At 59.0% G+C, this 20538-nt stretch overlaps 1 protein-coding gene across 10 annotated transcripts; it reads left to right on the top strand.

The window, feature by feature from the left end:
* The first annotated feature begins 90 nt into the window (after positions 1-90).
* Positions 91-20022, top strand: FBF1 (Fas binding factor 1). 10 transcript variants are annotated; one of them, XM_054689542.1, is made up of 31 exons: positions 91-173; positions 653-796; positions 1230-1315; positions 1858-1885; positions 2719-2760; positions 4170-4263; positions 5130-5190; positions 5328-5378; positions 6174-6318; positions 6633-6698; positions 7229-7360; positions 7667-7802; positions 7936-8069; positions 8996-9095; positions 10076-10522; positions 11442-11567; positions 11799-11887; positions 12045-12103; positions 12781-12936; positions 13038-13138; positions 13245-13451; positions 14130-14237; positions 14317-14456; positions 14543-14661; positions 15683-15805; positions 15891-16076; positions 16488-16664; positions 16747-16884; positions 16961-17078; positions 17691-17797; positions 18345-20021. In XM_054689542.1, exons 3-31 carry the CDS (start codon positions 1313-1315, stop codon positions 18426-18428), a joined length of 3477 nt encoding a protein of 1158 aa, XP_054545517.1. In that variant the 5' UTR covers positions 91-173; positions 653-796; positions 1230-1312; the 3' UTR covers positions 18429-20021. The 10 variants fall into 10 exon arrangements, with proteins under 10 accessions (XP_054545517.1, XP_054545520.1, XP_054545518.1 ...); XM_054689543.1 differs by lacking the exon at positions 91-173 and adding an exon at positions 220-295 and having other exon boundaries at positions 653-760; XM_054689547.1 differs by lacking the exon at positions 91-173 and adding an exon at positions 220-295 and having other exon boundaries at positions 10079-10522.
* Positions 20023-20538: the final 516 nt, after the last annotated feature.

The following is a 20538-nucleotide window of genomic DNA, read 5'->3' as shown; positions in this document are numbered from 1 at the left end:
GAAGAAGCGAACCACTAGCCTCCGGGTCGGCGGCCTCTCCCAAAGCGGCGTGTGGGCAGCTCCTAGCAACGTACGGAGCCGCAACGGAGGCCCCGCCCCGGCCAACGGCCGTGGCGGAGCACCCTGGGAAATGTAGTTCCTGCGGGCGCTCCCTCTTCCCTTGGCTCCTGCAGGTGAGCTGGTCGCGGACTACAGCTCCCAGGATGCCACGCGCCCCTTTCTTCCGGTGGCCGGAGGCAGAGATGGGCGTCCGTGGGGCCCCAGAGCGGGAGGCCTGACCGAACCGGGCTCAGCGGTACCGGGTCCAGCAGCTTTGACTGGGACAGGCCCCATCTGCGCCTCCGAGGCGCGGGGCCGGGGGCTTTGCAGGGGCTGGGGGCCCACAGGCTGCGCTCGGAGTCGAGCTGGGCGGGGAGGGCGGGGGGCGGCCCTGAGGGGACGCACCGTCTGGCACCCGAGGGCGGGAGTCCGGAGAGCCCTTGCTCAGGGCGGCCGCGGGCTTTTAAAGATGCTGCCCAGGGGGTAGGCTGAGCAGTTGCGACGACGCGATCGGCCCTTGCCACCCTCAGAAACTCCCGCGGCGGGGAGGCGGGGCGGGAGCCTCAGCGGGCAGAGGTCCCGGGGTGTGAGACGCGGGTGTTTGGACTTGCAGGCCGTGAAATTTGCCGTTGCAGAAAGAGAACCACAGATACTCAGAGTGGCCCAGGGTCAACTTTCCAATCTAATAACAGGACGGGCCAACATCCGAGGAATAAAAATGGTCCCCTCTGACTCCTTTCTTCCAAGACAGGCCTAAGTTGGGGTTTGGGAATGTTGGGGGATGGAGGGGGTAGAAGGAGAGTCCCACAGTGGGTCAAAATCCTGTCAAGGGGTCACCAGAACTCACATCCACTCTGCTGAATGCTGCCTGTACGGTCGTGGTGGGCATCCAGGTGGTGTATGGCCACAGAGCAGGCACCCACTTCCCTTCTGAGATGGGTACAGGCCAGCTCAGAATTCTCCTCCAGGATGAGGGATGAGGACCACTGGTGTCAATGCCACGTCACCCCGTGCCATCAGAAGCTCATTAATGTACCTGAGGCACTTTGCTTCTCACCTAAATTGTTCCCCTAAAAAGAATTTTTAATTTACAGAAGTAGGTTTTGGATTCTGGGGTGGGTAAGGAGAGACCCTTGATAGGCCTTGCGCTATCATGTTTAAGCTACATCATGTTTAATTCCCTTCATTAGGGAGGATGAACCTGGTGTGGGCAGAATCCAAATGACCCGGACAGGCTGTGAAGGAGCTGCCAGTGGCCCCCAAGGCCTCGAGGATGGTAGGTGGTTTGCAGAGTGAGATATATGGAAATGTGGACCTTCTAGCCCACACACCCTCACTCCTGGGATCTTGACTGCATGGAGTACCTTGGAGACTGGAAGACAAGGACCAGGATGAAGAATGATGGAAAGTAGCATTGATGTTAATCGTCTTATTAAGCAATGAGCAGACATTTCTTCCGTGTCCTGCTGGAAGCATTTTGAAGTGTCTGTCGCTGGTGTTGAGTCAGAGACATGAAATAGAAGGAAGCATCCCCAGCCCAGATTTCAGCCCCGCAGGGGACATCAGCTGACTTATGCCCACCCTGTGGCACCCACAGCAGTGTCCCCCCACCCCAGCTGGTTAGTGGGGCTTGTTCCCATGATCTCAGCAAGTCTGTTCTCAGAAACTCTAGGAAAGCACTAATGCTTCCTTCTCTACATGCCTCTGGCATCTTTTTTCCTCTGTTGACTTGGAGAAAGGTAGAATAACTCTTCCTGTGTGCTCAGTTTCAACACACGTTCACTGATTTGTTGATGTGATCTGTTTTTCCCAATATAGGCACCAAAAACCAAGAAAGGACTAAAAGGTGAGTGGGAAGATAGAAGGAACATCACCTTTAAACCAAAAATAATTCCTGGAGTCCAATAATCGTTTAGGCCTATGTTCTGCTATATTTTCTTGGTGTGAGTCTTTCTGATTTCTTCATGGCAGATTCTGTCTTCTTAGGAGGGGGTGGCCAAGGAGACTTACCTCCAGACCAGTTCTGGGGGTCTTAGATGGGTGGGTACAAGGAAGCTGTCGGTACTACAGAAGCTCCTGTGTGCCTAGAACTTGGAGACTTTTCCCGAAGAAGCACAGTCTTTGTTCAGAGTATGACCGACTGGCTTATCGACCAGTGTGTCAAATGGAATTTAGGTTCTCCTGAAAATCTTCACCATCATCTTCAGTTTCTACCCTGGGGTCTGTCTTTTTTTTTTTTTTTTTTTTTTTTTTTGCATAGAAGAACTGGGATACAGGCCAGAGGTGCAAGGGGTAAGAGGATTCCCCAGAGACAGAGTGGGGAGCAGAACAGGGTAGTAGACTGAAATACACTGCTGAGGGGAACAGCGGTCGAGTCAGGAGGGGTCTGCTGCACCATGTGGGTCAGCTCCCTGGCTGGGGATCGAACTCATGCGGTAGAGGTGATAGCACTGAGACTAACCCCTGGGCCACCAGGGAGCTCCTTTACCCTGGAGGGGGGTCTCTTTCCACAAGGTCTTTCAACTGCTGCGGGGAGTTAGGAAGTCAGCCAATGAAGACAAACTGAGCCCAAGTCCCAATAGGCGAGACGCTGAACTCCCAGTGCAAGGCCTCAAGATGTGAGGCTTCTGAGGACGTTCTCCTTTCTCCTGTGTCATGCCGGCTCCTCTTCTGTTCCAGGCTCCATCGATGACGTCCTGGGTGACCTCCTGGGGGATGATAGTAAGTGCCCCAGAATTCTCTAAGTTTGTTCCTTTTCTTTTCATTGAGACATAATTCACATAAAACTTACTTTTTGCAAGTGTACAGTCAGTTTATTCACAAGGTGGTACAACCATCCTCACACTAATTCCAGAACATTCTCATCATCTCATGAAGAAACTCTATACCCAACCCTAGGTACCCACTCACCTACTTTCTTCCGCTATGGATTTGCCTATCCTGAACATTTTACATAAAATGGATTCACACAGTATGTGACTTTGGCACCTGCTTCCTTTGACCGTGTATCCGAGGATCCAAGGCTCACCCAGACTGCAGCATTCTTTCCTTCACCCCTCTCTGTGGCGGGACGCTCCTCCATTGCATGGATACTTGTTTATTCATGATCAGTTGATGAAGATTTGGGTGGTTTCCATATTTTGGCGAGACTTAAGAATAATGCTATGGTGAACATTCATGCACACGTTTTTCATGTGGACATATGTTCTCAGTTCTTGATGACCAGACTATATGGTAACTTTGTGTTAACTTTTTGAAGATGTGCCAGCCAAACAATTGTCCACAGCAGCTAAACCATTTACACATTCCCACTGGTAACGTGTGAAGGTTCCGTTTCCCCATGTTCTTGCCTATACAGGTTTCCCCCGCTACCCGGCAGTAGAGCATTCCTACGTGATTTGATTTGAAATGCTATTACCATCATGCTATTACACTACTAAGTGCTATTAATAATTACATTATACAAAAAAAAAAAAATTCTGCATGATCCCAGACCCAAAAAAATAACCTACCAACTCATAACCAAGGAGGACCGGTCTAGTTCACATAGTGGGGGGAACCTGCACTTGTTTCTGTCTGAGTCTAGCCTGTCCGGTGGATGTAAAGTTGCCTCTCCTTGCAGGCTTGACGTGCATTTCTCTGATGGTTAATGGCGTTGAGCAGTTTTCCATGTGTTTATGGCCATTTGTACCTTCTTTGGAGAAAGGCCTATGCGGAGCCTGGCCTATTTTTAAAATAGTATTGACTTGCAAGAGTTCCTTACATATTCTGCACATGCGTGCCTTAGCCCGTGGACCCGTGTCTGCTGGCCAGAGGAGCAGCGCCCACAATGTCCAAGCCTGTGGATCCCAGGCAGCTGGGGGGTGACGAGGTTCTTCCTGGCCGGGTCGGGGAGGCGGTGTGGAGTGGGGCTCTTCATTTGGCACTAGTGGGCATCAAGGGTTGACTTTCTGCTGGGAATAGACCTCCCCGTCCCCTTCAGGTTTGTCAAAGGATAAAGTCAGGACCTGCCCATGGGCCCGTCTTTCGGTACGAAGGCCTGGGAGACAGCTCGGTGGGGAGCTGGCAATTCTCGCCTTCTTGATTGGGGTTCTCCAGCGGAGTGACGACTCTTCTGCTTTGTGTTCCAGACACACTTCCTGAGAAGCCTGGGAAACTTGCTTCACGTGCCAAAGACACCACCGGGGCAGCGCCGGTGCACCCTCTCTCCGGGGCCAGAACAAAGTAAGCCCAGGCCTGGCAGGGGCGCCCTGACCCATTTCAGCCCGGGGGCTCTTGCCTCTTCCCCTCTGTGGCCCCTTGGAACGCCTCCTCCCCTCAGCTCCTGGGCGGCGAAGGAGCCCAGGGAGCAGAACGAGAACTGAGCTGCAGGGGAGAGGCCCCGCCTTCTGGCCTGTCTTTCACTTGCTCTGTGACCCTGGGTGGTCGCTGAACATCTCTGAGCCTCCATTTTCTTGTCCTCAGAATAAGAGGATGGCCTCGATAGTAACTTTTGGGTTGTGCTCGCTGAAGTGCTTCTAAGGTTCTCCTGGCAGTTGGGAGATAGGAAGAAGCTGTGAGCTTTCCCTGCCACCCTTGTTCTAGCCAGAGCAGTTCTGGTTTCTTCTCTTCACTGTTGTCTTTATCATTTTTTTTTTAAGATTTATTTTTATTTATTTCTGCATGCAAGAGCTGGGGTACAGGCCAGAGGTGTGGGGAGGGGGGTGAGAGGACTCACCAGAGACAGAGTGGGGAGCAGAACAGGTGGATTGACTGAAATACACTGCTGCGGGGAGCAGTAGGGAGACAGGAGAGGTCTGCTGCGCCCTGTGGGTCACCTCCCTGGCAGGGGATAGAACTCATGCTGCACAGGCTGCCAATAGCTTCATAGTGCTGCCACTTAACCCCTTGGCCTCCCTGATGGTTTTAAAGGGGCGTTGGTGCTTTAAAAAAGTTAAAAATCATTGGCTGGGCAGTGATGCACCTTTTAGCAATTCTTATTTCTCGGAGAGGGTCTGTCCAAGCTATGTGATGCTGTAACATACTCTTCCTTTCTTAGAAACTTCTAGTGCCTGAGGGTGTGGGTGGGTGCCAACTCTGGCCCTTTGCAGGTCCCTCCTGAAAGACGATGCCTTCAGCAGCCTGGCAGGCCTGGCAGGCGCTGATGCCGAGGTGAGCTGGGTCCATTCCCACACCCGTGTGTGCCCCACAGCCAAGCTCTCCCCCTGCCCTAACGGAACCTGGTGACGGGGTCATGCCGGGGTGATGGGGCCTCGGCTAACCTGCGTCCTTGCCCTCCGTGGTCTCAGGTCTCAGATGTCTCCGAAGCAGACCCGCAGGTTTTGCTCCAGGCCATGAAGGTAAAGGAGCCCCGAGCTGTGCGGGCGGGGCGGGAGGAGTAGGGACATTCTTTACCAAGCCTTCATTTCTCCAGTTTCTCCCCTTACATTGTTTCTGAGCCATTCTTCCTGCAAGAATGGACCTTGCCTGTGACCTGTTGCCCTTCCTGCCCCCCAGCTGCACGTCAGTTTTTCTGGTTTATAGATTCACCCTTGAGACAGTCGTGCCCCAGGCTCGTGAGAGGTGGTTGATGGCCGGGCCTCGCCTGACTAGGTCTCACCACCGTGGGATGGGGGGGGCGGCTTATGGCCTCTGAAGTTTTCTCTTTTTCCAAATGTCTCTTCACACCGCCCCCACCCCCCAATTCCTTTGGCTGCTTGCTTAACAGATCGAGCCCCAGACTAATCTTTGCAGCAGAATTATTTTTTAAAGATTTATTTTATTTATTTATGCATACAAGAGCTGTAGGCCAGAGGTGTGGGGGGTGAGAGGTTTCTTCAGAGACAGAGTGGGGAGCAGAAGCAGCAGGCAAGGCAGGAGAGGTCTGCTGCGCCGGGGGAGTAGCTCCCTGACTGGAGATCAAACTCATGCTGCAGTGGCTGTGGATAGCTTCACAGTGCTGAGACTCAACCCCTTGCACCACCAGGGAGGCCCTTGCAGAAGAATTTTAAGACATCAATTTTGAACAGTTTATAAGAGCGTAAGACCATGGTGCTCAGGTCCCCGCGTGTCCCACAGAGGAAGTGGAGTCACACCAGCAGATCACATCTGCCAGCTGAGCAGCCGTGGGCTTTTCCTCCTCCCTCCTTTTCCAGGATCTGGATGACATGGATGCTGATCTCTTAGGTCTGCAGAAATCTGCTCCAGGCTCAAGCAAAAGAGCCGCAAAGGGTTCTGGGAAAGAAGAACTGCCGAGTGGTCCCAAACCTGCTGGTGTGTCAGTGAGAAACACCTCCTCAGGTTAGGGACACACTGGGGACGTGGGCGATGCCGTTCCAGCACCTTTAAGTCCAATCCGGCCCCTCCTGGAGAAGCAACGGAGTTAAACTGGAGAATCTTAGCGTAGCGTGAGCTTCTCCCAAACGCACATCTCTGTTTGAGTGACTTGTGAGTGGCACAGGAGGTAACTTCCCGAACCTTGCGTGAGAACGCGGAGGGGTGTCCCATGCCAGTCCTCAGCGCTCCAGGAAGCAGGGCATGCTGTCCCTGGGCCCCACCAGGATGTAGCGTGAGAACCTTGGGCCATGACCTTGCCTTCCCTTTGCTTCCTGCAGGGGACGCCATTCCCACCAAGAAGTCACCTCCCTTCGGGCACCAGTACAGGAAGTTTTCTTTTGAAGGTACCGTAGGCCTGCTGGCTGGGCCTTCTTGTTTTGCGAGTGAACAGCCAGGGTAACCCTTGCTTGCTCACCCACCGCCAGGGCTCTGCATAGATCAGAGGAGCAGACAGCTGGCGCCACGATGGAGCTCACCCTGAACTGGGGCGGGGCTAATCATGTCGTATTGGCTGGGATATTGGGGGAACTTACTGGCAAGGACCAGGAAGCCAGATGTCAAACTGAAGACCTTATAAAGCAGAGGGAAAGTTCCCTTCCCCTTATGAACGCGTGCAAGTTCCATTGCTCATGACTTAGGAGCATTACTAGATGGCTGTGTAGACGGCAGCATGGGGTCCCACGGGCACCCCTCCGCAGCACAGGCCCAGCCCCCACCTGGTCTGGATCGCAGACCCCTTGCCACAGCCCCCTCCCACCCCACAGCAGGGCATGTTTATGCATTGGTACCATCAGAGCAGCTAGACTCGCCCCCGACAGGCCGGTTTTCCTGACAAGCACTGTCTCTGAGCTGCGCTCTCCCCTCTGGCCACCAGACCTGGAGGACCCGTTGGCAGGACTGCTCTCGGACGGGGAGGAGGAAGATGTCGCCAGGAAGATGTCTGCTCCACCAGGGGCAGAGCGTCCACCGGCATCGGCGAAGAGCCTGCCCCCTGTCAGGGAGCAAGGTAGGGCGCGCACTAGGACCCATCCTGGGGTGGTTCAACTGGCAGTGAGCTCTCTGAACACCCCTGTGTAGGACCAGGGAACCCCAGCTGCACCCCGGGGTGGGGGCCACAAGTCCGAGCCCTATCGGTCTGCAAAGCCAAGGAGTCAGGAGCCATGGGCAGACCAGACGGCTGCCGTGTGTGCTTGCCACCCCACCCTAAGGCCGGGGGTGCAGAGGCCCCCCCCACACACACACCATTCAGATATCACATGTGAGGCCACAGGCCAAAGCGCCTGTAGCCAGGTGCCCGTGTCCTGTCTTTGAGGGCCCTCCATTCCTCTGACCCCGGGAGACACACCCATCCGGAAGAAAGAATCGCTGTTTGACGATGGGGATGACTTCATGGCCACGCTGGGGTTCGGAGACAGCCCCGAAGCAGAGCGGCAGCGGGCGGGAGACCAGTAAGGATCCTTTCGAGCGTGAGTCCCTGGCCAGCCTGCTGCTTCCGGTCCAGGGAAAGGCTGGAGGGTGGGTGCAGCAGGGGCCCCCAGGAAGCCCTCTCTTCAGAAACCTCCCCTGGGTCCCATCCTGCAGGGAAGGGACGCGCCCCGCGCGCTCCAAGCTGGATGAGCTGCTGGGTCGAGGCACTGCCCCGAAACTCCTGGCCCGCCCCGGCACCGGGGAGCACAGGGAGTTCAAGCTGGACAGAAAGTACCAGAGGCCACAGGGTGAGGGCGCTGGCGGGGCCGGGGAGGCGAGGAGGGAGGCCCCAACCTGGGTCGTGTCAGAGCCCTCCCTCTAAAATAGGGTTCACACACATCACCCACACGTTGATCACTGAAAGCATGTGTCACGAGACAGCCATCACGTTCAGCACTGTTTCCTTTTTACCCGTACGCTGTTCACTTTGTAAATACATCGGTTGCATATCTGACCTGCTGCTAGGTGGCACTCAGTTTGAGAAACACTGCTCTGGACTGGTGTTTCTCGAAGCCTGGGCCCACCAGCCTCTGTTCAGAACAGCCCTATAACCCACACAGCACATGGGTGCCTGGGGCAGACCCGTAACCCTCTGAGCACTGACACCGGCCCCTCGCCCCTGTTTCCTGCAGAGCAGCCTCACCTTTCCTGGTCCTTCCTGTGAAACTGCCAGTCAGCTTGTTTTATTTTATTTTTTTAAAGATTTGGGGCCTCCCCGGTGGCTCAGGCAGTTGAGCGCAGCACTGTGAAGCTGTCCGCAGCCTCTGCAGCACAGGTTCGATCCTGCCAATTGGGGAGATACCCACATGGCACGGCACACCTCTCCTGTCTCACCCGCTACTCCCCTCAGCAGTGTATTTCAGTCAGTCTGCCTGTTCTGTTCCCCACTCTGTCTCTGGTGAATCCTCTCCCCACACACACACTTCTGGCCTGGGGTACAGGCAGACGGACTGAAATACACTGCTGAGGGGAGCAGCGGGCAAAACAGGAGAGGTCTGCCGCACCATGTGGGTAGCTCCCTGCCCGGGGATTGAACTCGTGCTACAGTAGCTGCGGACAGCTTCATTGGTTGCATCTTAACCCCTTGCACCACCAGGGAGGCCCCCAGTCAGGTAATTTTTAACAAACTTCTGCAGCCACAAAAGAGTTTGATCACAGGCTCCTGAATTCACAGACAAAGACGATACCTGGGCCGATGAGGACTTCACCTTTGGGGCCTATCAGCCTACCATGGGCTCCACTGAAGGGCGGCAGTCCCGCCGGCAGTCAGTCAGGTAAGCAGGCCTGCAGGGAGCTTCGCCCCAGAGATGGAGACCAGCCACCCCTCCCTCCCCCACCCTCTGTCTGTTTGGGAGCCAGACGCTGGGCTCTGCGGGTGCTGAAGGAACCGGTGCTTCTCCAGTCCTCACCAGCCCAGGCTGAGCAGAGGAGCCCAGATTGGATTCTAGCCCCCACCCCCACCTCCGTGGAAGAAAAAGGAGGTAGCTGGACCCCCTGCCCCTAAGGCCCCGAAAGCCACAAATGCACACCTCTCTGAGGAACACACAGTCCCAGGGGGACCCCTAACCCTGCTCCCCAAGAACAGTGCCCTGGTCTTTGCTGTGCCCATCCTGCAGGGTTCTCCTTCCAGTTTGCATCTAAGAGCTCTTCAGCCACCAAAATAAAAAAAACTGTTGGATAGAATTTTCTAAACTTAGGGTCTCTTCTGATACTTATTTTAAACTTTTTGTTTAGAAATAATTTCAAACTTACAGAAAAGTTGTAAGAATAGCTACAAAGAACTCCCCGCCACCCTTGCCTCGCGCTCAGCAGTTGCTCACGTTACGCTGCACTGGCCTCATAGCCTCTCTCCTGCCTGCGGGAGCTCTGTGCATGCGGACCTTTTTCCCCATCCCGAGTTTTTCTTAACCCTCGGAACCTGCCGCCGCTGGCCAGCAACAGAGACAGCGGCCGAATCAATGAAAAGGCGACAAAATGGCTGCCAGTGGAAAATCAAAAACCTCTTGTTCCCACTGAATTTTCTCAGGAGGAGGGCCTGTGGTGGGAGTTCCGCCCTGTCTCTGGGTGCAAGTCCAGGCTCACACCAGGGGTCGGGCGCGCCGTGTGTCCTGATGGCCTCCACTGCACTGCCTCCCGACTGCTGGCCCCTGGGCCTCGGCAGCTGTGCAGGCACCTGCGCCTCAAACTCACCGCCCACAGGGGATGTTTCTGCAGTGGCTCCCCTGCCTTAAACCCCCTCCTTTCTGTCTTGAAGTAGGTTCTTAGCAGAAGGTGGTGCAGATCCGAAGGGAGAAGCAGGCTGCAAACAGAGCACCCCAGCAACATCCAGCCCCCCACACCCCAGGAAGGGAGGCGCTGACTGGTTGGGCCTCAAGGATGACGATTCGGACCTGCTCCCTCCCCTTCCCACCAAAGAAGCTGAAAGGGGAGGCTCAGTGCTCCCCACACCCCCTGTACTCCCTCCTGGAAGCCAGAAATTGCCATTGGTCCCCAGCAGGCTGCCCCCCTCCTCAGGGACTAAACCACCCACCAAGGGTACGGGGTCCCCTGCCAAAGCCGGCCAGGCGTCCAGGCCAGGAGCACCTGAGGAGGAGGCGGAGGATTGGCTAAGCCATGCCTTGGCGCAGAAGAAGTCCCAAGGTCTGGCCAGAGAGCAGCACCTGACCTCAGTGGCGGCAGCGGGCCATCCGCCTTCCAGCAGGTACCAGCTTGGGCTGCATCTCTGGTGGCGGGAGGACGGGGCAGGGGCCTTGGGAAGGCTAACCTTCCTGTCTGGAGGTCTGTCCGGAGCGCAGCCTGCAGCTTCACCTCTCTCCCTCCCCGGGCTCTGCGAAATGTCTGGCTCCCTGCTAGGCCCAGGTGCTGCTGGGTCTCGGAGACTGACTGCTGGGGCACATGCTGACTTGGTCTGCCAAACAGGCCATGGGGCCTCGGAGCAGGGGCTCTGCCCACAGTGCCCTGGAGCTGGTAGAAGCCTGGTGTCCATAGTGTCAGCGCCTCCGCCAGCTGGGCTAATATCAATGAAGCATGTGTAAGCTGAGACTTTTAGAGAAGGTAGTGGCCAGGAGGCAATGCCTGGCAGCCAGAATGCCAGTGCAGTGGGGCAGGACAGAGTGACGCCTGAGGAAGGGGCTGCAAAGCTGGGCTTGTCCAGAGGGAGTGACAAGATGCAGCCAGAGCAAAGGGGAGGTGAATTGGACACTTCTGTGAGAGGCCAGGCATGTCCCCCCCCTAAGGGTGGTGGGAATGAGGATGTAGCTCGTTAAGTGGCGCCTCGGTGTGAAGTTGAGCAGGCCCAAACCAGGCCGTGAACTTGAGCTTCACCTTGTGCCTGCAGCCAGCCCATCTTCTTCCTTAACCTCTCACTGGCCGATGGTCAGTGTCCACACATTGTGCTGCGGTGGCTGCTGAGACAGGGAAGGGGATGTGGAAGGTGGGGGAGACCCACGAATCGCAGGGTTAAGATGGGAGGAGAATCAGCGAGACAGGCAGTGGGAACGGGCCGGAGGCAGCGGCAAGGGGAGATGTCGACACGGCTTCACGTGGGGGTTTGTCCCGGCCCCTTCTCGTTCCGGCCGACCCGGGCCCGCCACACGGTCAGTGAACACTCGCTCCCGCAGCCAGCCCGGGGCCAGCACGCCGGGGCTCGAGCAAGCCGCCGCCGCCGCGGCCGGGGGGACGCCAGAAACAGCAGCACAAAAGCCACCTGCCAGGCCTGCCCCCTCGGGGCATGTCCACAGTGGAGGGTACGTGGGGGGTGCGGCCTTATGGACTGACACAGGGGCGGGGCTGGTACCAGGCCCACGGGGTAAAGAGCTTCCTAAGCCCATTCCCGTCTCCCTCACCACGCGGAGACGCCCCGCCTTTCCCATCAGCGCTTTGAACCTGACTTGACCTTGATGACCCGTGCCCGCTCCCCTTACTCCCTGTGTCCTGCACAGAAGGCTGCTCACCCGCCACCCCTCCCGTGTCCTCAGGTCCCTCGAGCCGTGGAAGCAGGATGCCCCGGCCCCCCGTGCAGGTGACCCGGAGAGGGGAGCAGCCCCTGGAAACCTCCCCAGCACTGGTTTGTTTTCTGCTGTTTGGGGGTTTAACTCTGGGTGAGGAAGAGGCTCAAGCTTCTTTGGGTCCCCCTAAGATGAGTGAAGCGAAATTCCCCCGACGCACACACAGGCCTGCTGGGTCTTTTCAACCTACTCACCTCTGTGCTGTGGATATTTCAGAGCCTACCATCTGTCTCCCGAGCGCCCAGGAGCCCCCGGGGCCTTCTGTGCCCGTCCAGGTAGGGAAGGGAAACCAGGCCTGGGCTTCACCACCTGCCAGGAAGAGCATGCATGGTGGCCGATGGCCTCCCTGGCGCTCCTCAGCATGTAGCTGCTGCTCCCAGGCAGAGCGGGGTGCTGGTCTGCCAGCACGAGTATGGAAGCAGAGGTAGCACCAGCCAGAGCCGCAGGAAGGCTCCGGTCAGAAAGCAGTGCTGTAGGAGCCTGCTGTTCCTTCTAGAAAGCCTCCTCCGTCCTTGCCATGCCCCCACCGACCACCCTGCTACCCCTTTCCCAGGTGTGGAGGTCTCCTCTGACCTCTGGGCCTAAGAGGCCTAATCTCCCCGCATCGCCCAGGAGCAGGTCCCTGGAACCCACAACACCTTTGGGAGATTGAGGGTGTGGGTGGCCTCAGGAACCAGATTATTAACACGGGATGTCAGGCCTGACTGACTGGGCCTCTGCTTGGACAGATCTTGCTCTGAGGAGGAAGGGGAGGTTCCTTACCAGACCCGAGGGGGCAGGTGCCGTGTCCATATGACTCTCGCCTCATCCTTGGCCTCTTAGTGGCACGTCCTCGTCCATCTCTACAGCCAGAGGGCAGGCACAGGGCCTGGGCAGTGCTGTGACCAGAGGGCCGAGGTCATCGGCTTCCTGTCCCCAGCTAACCTGAAACATCTCTCGCGCTCTTCTACAGCGCCTGTTCCCAGAGTCCCTGGCCTGGAGCCTGCTGCCCGGCGCAGGATACCAGAAGCAGCTCCTGGCTGCTCAGGCGCAGCTCCAGAGTGGCACGGCCGAGCTCCAGATGCAGCTTCTGCAGAGTGAGGCCCGGCAGGCTGAGCTGGAGGCCCAGGTGAAGGCGGGTGGGGGTAGGAAGGTGTCACTGAGGGCTGGAAGGCTTCCCCTGTTGTGAGGAGCACGCCCCTCCACTGTGTCCCTCGCATTGCATCCCAGGTGAGGAAGCTGGAGCTGGAACGGGCCCAGCACCAGCTGCTGCTGGAGAGTTTGCAGCAGCGACACCAGGCAGACCTGGAGCTCATTGAGAAGGCCCACAGGTACCCGTGGCTCCTGCGCAACCCTCAGGGCCTGCCCCAGCCCAAGTGCACTCACAGCCCTTGGGAGGCAGCTTTCCGAGCCCCACGGCTGGTGGTGTGTTGGCAGAAGCCGTGTCAAGGTGCTGGAAACATCTTACCAGCAGCGGGAGGAGCGGCTGCAGAGAGAGAATGAGGAGCTGTCGGCGCGGTATCTGGCACACTGCCAGGAAGCTGAGCAGGCCCGCAACGAGCTCACAGCCCAGCACCAGCGGCGCTTGGCAGCCGCCACACAAGAGAAGGACCAGGAGATGGAGCGGCTCCAGGAGCTGCAGCGGTGAGGACAGGGCCTGGCTCGGCGGATGGCGGGAGGAAGCCAGTTCTCAGCCCCAGCTCTCTCTCGGACATGAGCCACACTTGACCCCTCCCCATCTGGGTGAAGACCAAGGGAGGCTGTGCACACTGACCTCTCACCCCCAACAGTGGGGAGCCGGTCCTCCAGAGGTGGGGGGCGTGACTCAGGGCCTGCAGGTCACTGGCTTTTCGGGCAGGACCTGCAGGAAGCCACCCAGGGCCTAATAGACCAGTGGGCAGCTTACCTGCCTGACTTCTAGCTGGACCCGGAAACCTGGCGGACCCTGGAGAGGGGGTGCTCTTGTGCCCAGGGCAGTGTTCCTAAATAAGAATAGAACTCAGCAGAGGCTGAGGGAGTTATCAGCGGTGGAGCAGGCCTTGTAACACCCCTCAGCCAGGCCACACGTGAAAGGACTGAGGACACCCGCCACCACTGTGTGAAGAGTCCTTTGCTGAGTCGCAAGGGCCCTCCCCCTTAGGAGTAGATGAGGCACTGAGGCCCAGGACCATTAAAGCAGAAGGGCCAGGGAAACTGAGGCAGGGCCAGAGGAGGAGAGGCCGGGAGGTGCACTGTGCTTGGGGCTGGGAGCTGTCCGTGGTGTCGACTGCATGGTCCGTCCGCCTGGTCCTGCTCAGGTGGGCTCCTGCTGCCTGCCCGCAGGGCGTCCATCCTGGCGATGCGCACGGACCACGAGGAGCAGCTGCAGCGGCTGAAGCTGCTAAAGGACCGAGAGATCGATGCCGTCACCAGCGCCACCTCCCACACGCGGTACGTGCGCTGCCTGGGCCCTGCCGCCCCGGGGCTGGTGCCTAGGTCCCCGGGCCAGGGTGACCCCCTCCTCCCCCAGGTCCCTGAACGGCATCATCGAGCAGATGGAGAAGTTCTCCAGCAGCCTCAACGAGCTCTCCTCGCGCGTGGAGGCCTCGCACGTCACCACCGCCCAGGAGCGGGAGCTGGGCATACGGCAGCGGGATGAGCAGCTCCGAGGTGCCGGGGGTGGTGCGTCCCTCCCTCTCCCAGCACAGCGCCAGCGGGGCGGGTGGGCGGGCACTGACGCTCGTGGGCCCTCCCAGCACTGCAGGAGAGGCTGGGCCAGCAGCAGCGGGACATGGAGGAAGAGCGGAGCCGGCTGCAGGAGGTCATCGGGAAGATGGAGGCGCGCCTCAACGAGCAGAGCCGGCTGCTGGAGCAGGTGGGCCCGTCCTCCCCCCTGCCCCGGGCGGGGGGGGGGGGTTCTGACCTCCCACTCCAGAAGCGCCCGTCTTCCTTCCCAACACTGGGGTCTGGCACTGGGAGAGATGCGCGCACCTCCAAGCCGTGGCAGCCGTGCTTCTGAACTCCCCGCGTCTCTCTCCTGTATGAGCAAATATCACAGTTTAAAAAATACCTTGGGGCCTCCCTGGTGGCCTTGGGGTTAAGTCTCAGCGTTACCACCATGAAGGTCCACCTTGACAGCCTGAGTTCGATCCCCAGCCAGGGAGCTACCCACATGGCGCAGCAGACCTCTCCTGTCTCCCCGCTGCTCCCCTCAGCAGTGGACTTCAGTGGATCTGCCTGTTCTGCTCCCCACTCTGTCTCTGGTGAATCCTCTCACTGCCCCCATCTCTGGCCTGCACCCCAGCTCTCCAACGCAAAAATAGTTTAAAAATAAATAATACCTTATAAAATGAAACATTTCACTGGAAGATACTAAAATACAGGCAAAATGAGGAAAATGAAAATTACCTGAGCCAGACGTGACCACTGATGACGTCACGTATAGTTGGTGTGTAGACACCTTCGCGTTGTGAGCCACCTTCAGGCTTCATTTGGTAGTTTTACTAAGCGCCTGCCTCAGGCCAGGCACAGTTCAGCTCCTCAGCTCCTGCCGTGCCGTGCCCCCTGGCATACGGAGTGTGGCAGCCACCTGGTGCTCTACCTCTGCCAGGACTCGGGCAGGCAGGGAGCTGTGGCTGGCACTGCAGCAAGTGTGGGTGTTGCTGCTCTGTGCCTCTCAGCCATGATTCTCAAGCCAGGCATGTCTGGCGAATCCGGGGCCTGGGCCCTGGCAGCTTTCCTAGACATCCTCTTTTGGCACCTCTCTGGGAAGGGGGTGTTTGTGGCCCAGCATGGGAGATGCGGGTGGGTTTTCGCAGCTCCCAGGGAGCACTCAAGCCTGATGGGAGTCAGGAGAGTCCCAGAGGTGCACGCTCTGAGCCCCGGCCTGCCTGCAGGAGCGCTGGCGGGTGAACGCCGAGCATACCAAGGTGGAGTCCACGAAATGTGCTCTGGAGGAGCAGAGGAAGGTCACGGCCCAGCAGATGGCCATGGAGCGGGAGGAGCTGGAGAGGGCCAAGGTGAGTCCACCCACGCCACGCTCAGCAGCTGTCCCTGCCGAGACGCCCAGAGATGCTCACCCCTGCCTGCCTGCCCTCGTCCCAGAGTGCCTTGCTGGAGGAGCAGAAGTCTGTCATGCACAAGTGTGGGGAGGAGCGGCGGCGCCTGGCGGCCGAGTGGGCCGATTTCTACGCGCAGCAGAAGCTGAGTAAGGAGAGAGCAGAGCGCGAGGCGGAGCGGGCGATGCAGGTGGACAGCCAGCGGGAGGGCACCCTCATCAGCCTGGCCAAGGTAGGGCCTGGAGCCTGTGGGGCAGCGGGCAGCCCTCTGTGTGCCCCTCCATTAGTTGCATCAGCTTAGCAAAGTGCATAGCACCCTGAGAGTGGAGGCCAAGCCCCATGACGTCATCACAACCTGTCACGTCATCCTGACTGCTCCACCCGTTGTCCCTGTGCTTCCCACACTCCTCATCCAGTCCTCACCGTGTCCCCGTAACTTAGATGCTCTCGAAAAAAAGGACATTGGGGCTCAGAGGAGCTGCACAAGTCTTGGCCCCAGGCCTCTAGGCCTGTCCCCTCCTGCCAGAATCAGGTGGCACTGATCCACCATCACATGGCAGGGCAGTCGAGGGGTCCCCAAACCGGAGCAGAACCCGCTGAGCTCCTCCTGGAGGAGAATACAGCAAGGACTTTCTGCCTCCAGGAGCAGGCAGAGCTCAAGATCAAAGCGAGCGAGCTCCGGGCCAAAGAGGACCAGCTGGTGGCTGAAAGGGAGGCTCTGGAGCGGGAGCGGCAGGAACTACGGCTGGAGAAGGAGCGGGTCAGCGCCTTGGCCCAGCGCCTCCGGCTCCGCGCCCAGGAGGTGGAGGGCATGAGCCAGGTGCCCGCACTACAACTCCCGAGCTGGGTGGGCACGGGCGCTGCTCGACCCCGCCAGCACGCTGACCTGGTGGCTCCCCCAGGTGGCCTCAGAGAAGTACAAGGAGGGGGAGCAGGCGCTTCGGGAGGCCCGGCAGGTGCAGTCGGAGCAGCAGGCCCGGCTACAGCTGGTGCAGCAGCAGCAAGAGCAGCTACGGCAGCAGGAGCAGCACGTGCACCAGGCAAGGCTCCCCCCAGTCTGGCTCCCCCAGACCCCGCCGGCCTCCCACCCTCACCATGTGTCCTCTCTCGGGACAGGAGCATCTGAGTCTGGCCCAGCAGAGGATCCAGCTGGACCGGGTCCGACAGAACCTGCCCTCCAGCCCCTTAGTGCTATTCCCCAAGGCCCAGGGCCTGGCGGCTCCCAGCCTGAGTGGTAAGTGGCTGCGGAAGGACGGGTGGCCACGGGGCAAGTCCACGGCGGGAGCCCCCCTCCCGCTCAAGCTGGGGGGCCAGTGGGTTCCTCTTTTACACAAGTGACGCACGATAATCACAGACTGAGAGGTAAGAGATGGAGCGAGGAAAACTGTTAAAAACATCTTCAGCCCACTCCCCAGTCTCGAGAGACCCACCCTGAACACCCGGGCGTGTAACGTTGCACACTCTGGGGTTTTCTGACAAGATCATATCACATGCTTCGTATCCTGATTTTCTTCATTCAGAAACAGACATGTGGAACATGCTTTCACAGCAGTAATTAAGTCTCTGAGCCACCATAGCCTCCACGATGAGGTGGGTCCCTGGTTTCTTACTGATTCCCCAGGGAATGATTTTTTCTCGGTCGCCAAGATGAGCAGCGGCCCAGTGGAGTCTGTGCCTGCATCTTGCCCCTCCGCCTGACTAGTCCCCTTGATAAGTGCTGGAGTTGGACCCGGCAGGCCAGAGCACCAGGGCGCTTAGAGAGGCTTTAGAGAGTTGGAGCCTGGCCCCAGGGTGTGCAGCCGCCTCTCCCACGTGCGCCCCCTGACTTCCTCCTCGCTCTTTCCAGCCGTCATGGCTCCCGCTTCCGCCGCCCAGTGCAGCCAGCCTCCTGTCGGCCTGGGGCCCTCCAACCTCTATGCCAAGCTGGTGCTGCTGAGGCACGCGGCGGAGCAGGTGAGTCCAGAGCAGAGACAGCCAGCCAGGCGCGCTCCCCAGCACCCCCTAGGCCCGAGGCCCTCGTGCTCACCGTGGTGACCAGGGAGGAGCATGTCCTGGCCCCGAGACCTTCCTCTGGGCCAGGTTCTGTGTCTGTGTCATCCCAGCTGGACCTGATGGTGACCTGTGATTACAGTGACAGCAGCTGCCATTCGGGGGCACCTCCTGTGGGCTGAGGGGTTCACGGGCATTATGAGTTTCTACCTCCCACGTGGGAGTCTGCAGCTCACACACGGGGGCTCTGAGGCTGAAGTTACTGCTAGCAGGTGGCCTCGCCGCGACTGAGCCCTGGTCTTTGTCACTTGTGTGCATGTGCTCTTTCCATGGCCCCTGGTGCTTCCCAGAGCCGGGGAGGAAGTGGGGAGGTTGCTCCCCAAGTGAGGTTGGGCTGGGCTGGCACCCAGGGGTCCTCCTTGCTCTCAGTTCCCCGAGCTGGCGTCCCTGTCCAGGGAGGCCGGGATAGGAGGGAGCTGGGGGCTACCACCGTACCATGTCTGCCTTTCAGGATCGTGACTTCCTGGAGAACGAGCAGTTCTTCCTGGACACGCTGAAGAAAGCCACCTACAACGTGACGTCCCACTCAGCCTGAGGGCCCCACCCTCCTCGCCAGAGGCCTCACACCCAAACTCCTCGCCATCACCCCTGGCTGCAATCCCCAGGAGGGGGTGCCCCGGGGAGGGCCATGAGGCCTGATTACAGCTCTTCCTGTGGACAGGGTGCCAGCGCCTTCTTCCCCAGCGCTCCAGCTAAGACAGACACACCCCCTGCCTCGAGGATGTCACCCCAACACTGTCAGCCACAGCTTGGGTCTCCTGCCCCAAAAATGCCCAGCTCAGATCCTAAGGGTCTGACGGGACACCACAGGCCCTGCCCTCCTCCACAGGCAGATGAACCTCTTCTGGGGTCCTCGCGAGGGAAGCTCCAAGCGGCCTCCTCCCCTCCCTTTCTGAGAGGCCGGAGACAATGCCCAGTGCCTTCTAAATAGGGACGCAGAGTCAACCTGCACATCTGAAGGGCCGTTAGCCCCTGGCCCAGGGGTTGGGAGGTTGCAGGGCTGGTGTCTTGCTGCCTAGTCAGGTTTTACCTGCAGGCCAGACATGCCCCGCCTCTCAGGCCGGCCTGCATCCGGCCCCCAGCTGCCGCAGCAGGGGCACTGATCTCAGCTCTTCTAATAGGCTTCCCAGAGCCAGGAGTGGGGGACGGTGGGTGTCAGTGGGGTGTGGAGAGCGATGGGGAGAGAAGGTTCCTCGCTGTGCTGTTTCCCGCCATGAAGCCACCGCTGTGTGGGAGTGAAGATGACAGCCAGAGCCTCTGGCCTGGGCCCACAGCGTGGGGGAGCCCCAGGCCCCGCCGTACCCAGCTGCTGCCCCGTGTCCTCCTCCACCTTGGGCAGAGTGCCAAGGCCAGCTGGAGGCGACCCAAGGACAGAGGGACTCCACTAATAAAGTCAGTCACTTGCAAAGCAGCTTCTCTCAGCCAGTGACATCCCCTATCCGAGGAAATGCGGGGTGCACAGAAGGCAGGGGGACAACGCTGGGCGGCAGGCTTGTGTCCCTGCTCTTTCAGACCAACAGTTTACAGCCTTTGCCTGGCCCGTTACATTGCGATGTTCTTATTAACCGGGTTCTTACCTGTTGTCACGGCTCATCAGAGTTTGCACTTACTGCTTAGAAGTGTCTGCTCTGCAGCCTTGCTATTTGCTGGAAAGCTGGCAGGGCCACCCTGGCCACGCGCCCGCTGCCGCCACCCTGTGCTCCTCACCTGCTGACTGGGCTGTACCAGAAGAGGGTGATCATCACCCCTATTTCACAGATGAAGAGACAGAGGCCCCGGGAGGCTGAATAACTTGCCTGAAGTGGCACAGCAAAGAGAGGGCCCGGGGCTGAGTTCTTGGGCAGATTTCAAAGCCCAGCTCCCAGCCACACCTCAGGAGTAGCACAGCACTTGGGTGGACGGTGTCCGCGCTGCTAGGGGCTCGTCCCTCCCCAGGAGGAAGGCAGTGGTGCCCTTAAGAGCCTTGGCAGCCTGGCATTTGAAGGCCTCCTCTGAACATATTCTGCAGAGAGGAGGCAGGGCCCTGAGGGTGGGGGGCCAACAGGTCACCTGATGCATGAGGGGGGCAGGTGCAGGGACATCCGCAGGCCACAACTTGGTCTTCCAGAGCAGTGAGATGAGTTTAGAGTTAGACGGGGTCATTGAGCCTTTCTCTGCAGGGCACTGGGGCGGGTGGGGTTAAACAGATTGGGCCGTGTTTACATCTCCGAAGACCCGTTATAGTAAACTACGTAAAAGGAAATTAAGCATAATAGGAAATTAGAGGTGCTGAAAGCCGACTCGTGTGCCACAGTGAAAGCTCTGTGTAGGGTTCCTCAAGCCTGCGAGGTTCGCACCGGCATTGCTGGCTTGCCTTCCGAGACAGGACTGCAAGGGCGGCAGGAAGGGCACATCTGGGACTTGAACCTGCTGGCGCCCCTCCCCGCGCCCCTCTGCAGCTCCGCTGGGGGCTCCGGGCGCCGTTTCTGGGGTCGGGTGGGTGACTTCGCCGACCCGCGCGGGTCGAAGGGGCTGCCAGGCCCGGCCGACCGCCCCCATGAGCGCCACCCCCTGGTGGAAGCGGCCGGCGCCGCTCGCGACTCCGCTCCGCCCGGCCGCGCCTACCCGAGGCCTGGGCCTGGGGCGGGGCTAGCGGGCGGGGCGGG

This window comes from Talpa occidentalis, unplaced genomic scaffold (assembly GCF_014898055.3).
Source record: "Talpa occidentalis isolate TD23 unplaced genomic scaffold, MPIMG_talOcc4v2.1 talOcc4.7, whole genome shotgun sequence".
In the NCBI taxonomy this organism is placed as follows: Eukaryota; Metazoa; Chordata; class Mammalia; order Eulipotyphla; family Talpidae; genus Talpa; species Talpa occidentalis.
This window is presented reverse-complemented; position numbering and strand designations above follow the sequence as displayed.

Bases quoted from the DNA above. Each gene is read 5' to 3' on its own strand.
- FBF1 (XM_054689549.1), top strand. The intron at 4,264-5,129 runs GTAAGCCCAGGC...GGCCCTTTGCAG, and splicing joins CTCTCCGGGGCCAGAACAAA to GTCCCTCCTGAAAGACGATG. The intron at 13,139-13,244 runs GTACCCGTGGCT...GTGTGTTGGCAG, and splicing joins CTCATTGAGAAGGCCCACAG to AAGCCGTGTCAAGGTGCTGG.